At 38.0% G+C, this 7784-nt stretch overlaps 1 protein-coding gene across 1 annotated transcript in view; it reads left to right on the plus strand.

The window, feature by feature from the left end:
• LOC104959017 (sorting nexin-19-like) overlaps window positions 1-7264 on the plus strand; it is a 28933-nt gene extending 21669 nt beyond the window's left edge. Inside the window, exons 4-6 of the mRNA XM_010786864.1 lie at window positions 1402-1586; window positions 1998-2085; window positions 3091-7264. Coding sequence (XP_010785166.1) covers window positions 1402-1586; window positions 1998-2085; window positions 3091-3214 — 397 coding nt within the window. The 3' untranslated portion in view covers window positions 3215-7264. The remainder of the gene's footprint in view (window positions 1-1401; window positions 1587-1997; window positions 2086-3090) is intronic.
• Window positions 7265-7784: the final 520 nt, after the last annotated feature.

The raw sequence follows: 7784 nt of genomic DNA on the forward strand, positions 1-7784 counted from the left end.
AAAATGGCAAGGTCACACCACATTGACTGACCGACTGACCGACCTTAAAGTCAAGAAGTTAACCAACTGTAAACAAGTTCTTTGTGCTGTGACATGAGATACGCTTTTTGGTAAAGCAGCAGTGACATAAGTATTGGGAGGGCCGGACGCTTGGTGATGTGATGACTTCTCACAGGGCTTGTTTGTGACATGCGGTATCTGAAGAGCTAACCGCTAACGTTCTAGCTGGCCCATCTCCAAGAGCTTCTCTTTATTTACTTTCTACTGTTGTTTTCTTAAAGGTGACCTATCATGCAAAATGCACTTTTGTACGTCTTTTATACATGAATATGTGTCCCCGGTGTTCCAGGGAACTCACCAAGTGTCAGAAAACACAACCCTCTCTATTTTCCTCCATACCCAAATCTCTTAAAAAGGGGCTGCAACGGATCTGATACAGACTGATCGAGATTTGAACACTTCTGTGACGTCACAGAAGTGGCGCTACGGCTATTGGGCCAACTCCACCAATCAGGAGGAGACATCCACGGACGTTGCCGTTCGAAAGTGCTGGAGACGCTGTAGAACATATGCCAGGCCTGTAGATGGTGCTGTTCTCACAGAATCAGCCCATGAAAAGACAGTGTTAAATTGAGCGAAATTAGGAATGGCTAAAATGCATGACCTGTTTGGTATTTTGAAAAATAAAAAGTATAAATATGCCTTATATAGGTATGGTCCTGCACTATATTATTCAAATATAGCTTGATAGGTCCACTTTAACATAACTGGCTGGCATTCTGTTAACTGTTGCACAAAATTTCTACGAATAAAGTTTATACAAGAGATACAATTATCCTCCTGAGCTTGGCTGAATTAGCAGTTTTCATAAGATATATTTTTACCATGAACATAAGTCCAAAAACTGCCAGCAAACCAATCCTTTTTTTCTGTGGGACAGTGTTAAGTCTGATTGATTAAATGAAACTGAATAGTGCAACACATCTTAAAATGCACATCTGAAAATGCTAGCTTCTAAGGGTGCACTGATCGAACAAATTGATGTGTCATCAGATTGACTACGAAGACTGTTGGATATATATAGAGAAAGCCTATCAATCTATCTACAACAAAAATGATGTTAATGAACGGTGGCTGATTGATCCAAACAACGGTTCATCATTTTAGGGGTTGAACTGACTATGCCCTTCTAGCAAGTGCACTGATGGATAAAATTTGCAGTAAAGTTTAAATACTACTGACCGTACTTTTAGAGAAAGAAATGGAAATATATCCCAAAATTGGATAAAACAAGGATGTTGAACCCCATCAAAAATGGCTGACTTTGAAATTGACCATTTCTAGACACTTCTCATCAACTGTTCTAACTCCAGACCGCTGTTGTGTGTTTGTGAATTTCAGATGGCTGGATGTGAACGTAGCCAACCTGACAGCCACTGCATATTGGGTGGTGTACCTGCAGGTCATCCAGGAGTCTGTGTGGCCAGGAGGAGCCCTGCCCACTGCCCCTCAACTTGAACGGAGCCAGCAACAGAAGGACAGCACCAGGCAACAAGCCTTACACTGTCTGATGAGCCTCCTACCAGGTACATGTACACCCAAACAAAAAGTAAGAATTTTGAACCAAAAATTTGTATTTTAGTACCAGACCAATTAATTTCAAGGCCAGTATTATTGCACCATTTCAGATTATCGATAATTTTGTTTATATTGTTTATGATGATCGGGTATTTGTAGGCTAATAATGATCAAAAACCTTTTTCTTGAAAGACATGTTTGAGGTAAATTAGAAACTGTTTCATAGAATATATGTCATATTCTCAAATTTCAGTATAAGCCTCAAAACTCAAGTATCAGCCGTGCTCTAGAAATTGTTTTGCTTTATTCTAACTATACAACTAGTTCCTCCCTATGCAATCATGAGAAAGGGATGGACGTAGCCAACAAACAGCTGGTTACACTGTGATAAATAATCCTTTTTGTCTTTGTGACTTTAGATCTGGTCTCTGACATGTTGGGCTCAAACAAGTACAAACTGAGCTGGGAGACTGCGCTGGACTCTCTTCAAAACCCCTACATTAACAGGTTAAATACACTATACACTCAATGGCCTCTTTTTTACAGTCAGTCGCCATTTACAGTTTAGGCAAATTTACCCAGGGCATCAGTGCTTTGGGGATGCATGGAGAAGGGGAAAGAAATGCTGGGTGGTCACTCTGCACCCCTACTTCTCAGATTCTTATCTCAGTCCCAAATCTAGCAGACCAAACCCCCAAAGCATGATTTACAGTTTCTGTAAATAAGCAGAACAGGAAAACGCAATCATGAAGTGTGGACTAATTTATTCACTAAACAACAACAAGTTGAATGAACAGCTGGAGAGGATAAAGGTTTACAGATGTAGAAACAAACTGTCATGTAGTGTTTTTATTTGTTACACACAAACCCAGACAGACATCAGGATGCAATGAACAAAACCAAACAGTTAAGAATCTTAACTTTTCCCATATAATGTTTTACATAAAAAAAACATTTACATTTGTATTTGATTAAGGTTTCTCATTCATGGTGTCTGCAAGACAGAGAGCGGTATAAGAACTCATACCGTACTTAGTATAAACTTGTTCCATTTGATATTCATTATGGAGCACATTGTGCTCTTGGGAGATGTCAGTTGAGCCTTCTGAACCGTATGACCTTATTTATGTATATCATTAAATGTGAATTCAGCTTATTTAGACAGGTATATGCCTTATTGAATTATGTCCAGTGAGAGGAAGTTTGTAACTCAAAGAGGTTACAGAGCGCCAAGTCTAAAGAAAGGGCCTAACATCAGCTATCACAGCATAGCGTCTCCTAACCAAGTCTTGTTCAAATTAATGCTGAGTTGCATCAGCAAGGATTCATTTAACCCGTCCTCAACTTTAAATAATCTAAAGCAACATCTAAATTAAGAACAAATTCTAAATGAAAGTCACCTTAGTTTTTACTCCTAATAAAACGTATCCTATTTGGAATTAATACTGTATGGTCAACTGAGCCAAAGTCCCTAAAGAAAAGATGCTGACTGCTAGTGCTATTTTCTCTCAGACATCTGGTCTTCTGCCTATTTGATGTTCTGTTGGAGTTCCTGGTTCCTGAAATACCCATGGAGGGTTTCCAGAGGAGCCTCCTGCACAGTCTCTCCAAGAACCCCGAGAAGCTGCTGGCATGAGAGGAACACCAACACACCCAGATTAAACCTCCATCATCTGGACTGATCTTTCACCAATGTTGACCGCTCCTGTTCTACTAACGTTCTACAAGACTGAGAGTGTAAGTGAATGTTTCTGGTCGACCAAATAGTCTCTGTCCCCTCTTTAAACTTTGAAGTTTCCTCAGGCCTGACTTTAATTATGTGTTGATGCATCGTCATACAAGGCTGTATACACACACAATAGCACAAACTGCAGATGAAACGGCTTTGATTACATTGAAACACCTGGTTTGTGTTTGATCTCAGAACAGCTCTGAAGTACTGGTCAGATCCAAACATGTGGCAAAGCCTTTTCCAATCTCTACATCAGGGCCTTTTCCTGCTCGCTAAACTCTCCGGCTTTAGTGAAACTCACTTCAGATGGTCTTTGCACTCTGCCCTCATTCCCTCTCGCAGTTTTGGGGTAAAAAAGATTTGCTCTAATCTCGAGAAGGAGGATTTGCTTTTCACCCCCAAATTAAATCTCAAAATGCTCAATTTCTATTCTCTGTTGAACCATTCCACAATATCCTACTGGCTCTGTATCAAGACAGACATGTCATTATGACTTAATGTGATCTATACATCCTAAATCTGAGCCTTCCTGAGGGATTGCATGTATCTGGCAGGGTTTTGTTCTTTACTTCCCCAGGTGTAGGAAAGTACATACTGTGGTGTAGTGAAGAGTTGACCATAAGATATTTGACTGGCTTCACAATGAGTCACAGTTCTTTAACAGGTCCCTCTGAGAATGATATGTGCAGTTAATGTCTGAATTATATAAGAACTGGGCTCCACTAAACCGGTATTTGAAGGATTTAGGATTGGTTTTGGTCCACTCAACGCGAACATTGAACTGCTGGAGTTCCCTCACTTTTTCTCCCCTTAACTTTTAGTTCTATAAATCCATGCTATCCAGTCCAGAAATGTCTGTGTATACCCAAAATGAAATACCTTTGTGGTAGTCAAAGCGTTTAAATATAAGTTTGGAAAATGTCAGTCGATGTTGTCCCTGTGATGTTAAACCAATGGTTTGTTGACTACGGTATTCAAGCCTTAAGTTTTCCATTTTGGCTGTTGGCATATTGGCTTTCTGGAACCATCAGTCACACGAAGGGGTGTGAGCTAGGTACAACTAAACGCTAAAATAACATTTAAATGCCAAAAAAGGTTACAGTTAACGGAACAAACAATAAATGGGTTGAAGTTGTAAGACAGAAACACGGACAACACCCAAACCGGACAACATTATTGTAGCAACCTGCCCAGCCCTAAAACAAATGTCTTATTATTATTATTTTATAATTATTGTGACCATCACTTATAAAGTGAACATCATGCATTGTTGAAGAAGACTTGAAACTAGTGATTGAGACTATTACGAGAACGATTACTAAGTTAATAAATCAAGTGAGAAGTTGGGTCGATTTTCACAGATACATTCATACTTGTTTTGCAGGCAGGGAAGTTGCCCCCTTCTGGCTATTAGAGACAAGAGACAAGTACATTTTGGATCTGATCGGCAGTTATATGGTTATTTTTGCATCTCACATTTCATTTCTCCACCTGATTGGTGAGTCATTTGCCGCAACTTTTCTAAAAGTGGAAATGGATAATTAATTTTTTCCTGGTTATTAGAAAGTCCTGAAAATACAGTTTTATCAGTCAGTCGATCCCTGCAAACAGATGGGCTGGATTAGACAGATTCTGTTGTGGATATATTCAATTACTCATTCCAAACATCCACCTTTGCTCTTCAAAGTCATACAGTTTGATAACTGTGGTCATTATCTATTCAACTTAGAAACGTTGTGAAAAGTTTTAATGGTGTAACCACCCGGTAAAGAGAAATGTTCAACATATTGTAGAAGGTTTTTGCAAATTGTAAATATGCCTTACCGTCTTACTGCCTTCATGGTGGTTACACAAACATTCAGCACTTCATTTCTCAGTTGGATAGAGACAATGAACAATAAACTGTTGTAGTTTGCTGACGAATATCCCAAGTATGTTACAACAAAGGTTATCCTTTATATCAATTACAGTGTAACCATAATGTCTTATCACAGGCTGTCTTAACATTCTTCAGTTGCAGCTGGCCTGAAGGATCATCAAGAGTTAACCTTTTCTGGAAACATTTTAAGGTTCCAAAATGTTATGTCTTGAATTTGGACAGGTTGTTATGTACATTATAAATCTGCATTATTTTGTGTCCAGATTGGTCAGGCTGATATTAAGATATGCAGTACTTTCTCAAATATCAAATAAGTCTCCTGGGACTGAATCTGCATATCCAGTTAAATCATGTGGAGTTCTGATGCCAGGTTCCACAAATGTTGCATTCCATCTTGGAAGTAAAAAACAAGTTTTGCATTCCACTGTTTTGCACTCGTATCATGGTCCAATTTGTTTCCTTCCCGTTGTGTAATCTTGTGATTCAGCCTATTTATTGACCTATTTATTTGTTTGATTTACTAAATTATGACTTTTCCGAGGTGTCTGCACTGACAGAGAGGTGCGTCCTCGTTTATGAAGTGCTTTTAACTGGATCTTGCTTTACAAGGTGACTTGATAACGTTTGTTTTGCCTGTCCTGCAGCCTCTGTAGGACATAAGCACTAAGTTACAGCTCTCTGTAGTAAAACCTTTTTTTTTTTAATCATGTCACATTTGCATAAAGCTGTTACAGTTATTTGTTTAGAAGATTTTCTTTTTACTTGCGTGTACATGTATTGTCATGAAGGAATCCTATGTATGTTGCCATGTGAAACACAACACATAATCATGCTTGCATTTAACATTGCATATTTATGATAATTAGATCTTGGTCTTAACTTTATCACTTTTGCTTGTTATAATATTATATGGTTGTAATGAGAAATCAAAGCAATGCCCATATTATGGACGGTGTAGCCTGCATTGACTTGAAATATTGACAGTGAGAAAATTATATTTGGTCATGTTTTATGTAATGCCTGGGATGAGACGGCCAATGTACAGTATAATACAAAGTTAGAATAAACAATGCTTTGCAAGTATACAAAAAACTACAACACCCATCAAGTACTCCATTCTAAATGTTGTGCATATTTAAATGTATTTCACTGAATTTTCAGAAAATCTGCATAAGAAAATTCATTTATGCATTTTCATCCACTACTGTTGCACGCAGCTATATCCATAAGTTCACCAAAGTAATTTTTGAGAACTTCCACAATATGACCAATGTCAACGTGATGAACGTTTTTCTACATCTAGAACGCGCAAAATATTATATGAAAAGAGTTGATCCCATAATACATAAAATACTTTTAGAATGACTGATTGCGATATCTCTTTTTTACAACATTATACCAACTTACTATGTTATAAGAAGAAACGTGTTTAGCCCTAATGGAGCATTTTATGTAATACTGAAAATTCATTGATATAGCAAGATAAAAAACATGTTACAGCGTGAAAAAAATAATTGGTATATGTAGCAATGGATTAAAAGTTGTCAAAATAATGAAAAATGTCTTAACATAACTAGGAAAATTCTGCTCGACAAGTGTTTGACCAAAAACGAATACTTATTTTTATTTTAATGGCAGCAACATGCTTCCGTACATTTCTGCTTTATAGATGTTACATTGCTTATGTGAAAAATGCACAGTGCTGTTTGTCTTTGGAACGTCACATATTTATGCCAAATGTTACTTACCAATGTTTCATAAACACTGACCATATAGATATTATCTGTTGTTGAGAAGTATATTTGAGTAAGCATAGTATATAGGTATAAGTTGTACGGTGAAACTGTAAGCTGTAAGCCTGTTCTCTTTCACCTTTACACTCTTTCTCACCCTTCTGTCCCGTGTCTGGTGTTCATCTCCTCTGTCACTTGTGGACACGTGGCATTGTGTTGAACACTGTGAAACTCCATTTGCTAGCACATATTGTTTCACAGTCTTTTCAACATTTGCTGGGTGTTCCTGAACATATTTGCAAAAACAATAAAGATACCAAACATGAGTTATTAAACCTTCAACTGTTGTTCACACTCATTATTTTCTTGGCTTGCGGTGGGCGATGCAGTTTACAAGAGGCTGGTGAGTTGCTCTGTTATCTTTTATGAGATTTCACTTTAAACATATCCCAGGCTTGTTTTAACTGTCTGGAGGTTCACCAGAAATATACTGAGCCTCCTCGGGGTCATTTATACATTTCATATTATTATTTTCTTACCCGTCTGTATGGACCCCATTCAAAATGCCCTATCATCTCCCGGCTCATTTGCTACAGCCTGCAGCCTTGTGGTTCACGTCCAACAACAACAAATAAAGTGTGGATGAAGACCTTTTTAAATACCCCATAATAAAGATCAGACCCATTTCTTGGAACAGTTCCTGGTAAGCTCCAATTCTCTAACAACAAAAGCTGAGCTGAGGGTTTGGAGGATGGCTTTGCAGTGCAGAAGAATCCTCTTAAATCAGATTTACACATAAAACTGTAAGCAACACTTTAGATTAGTGAAGCGCAGAGGGATATGAATGTGATCACTGCATGAT

This window comes from Notothenia coriiceps, unplaced genomic scaffold (genome assembly GCF_000735185.1).
Source record: "Notothenia coriiceps isolate Sejong01 unplaced genomic scaffold, NC01 NC01_scaffold00029698, whole genome shotgun sequence".
Taxonomy (NCBI): Eukaryota; Metazoa; Chordata; class Actinopteri; order Perciformes; family Nototheniidae; genus Notothenia; species Notothenia coriiceps.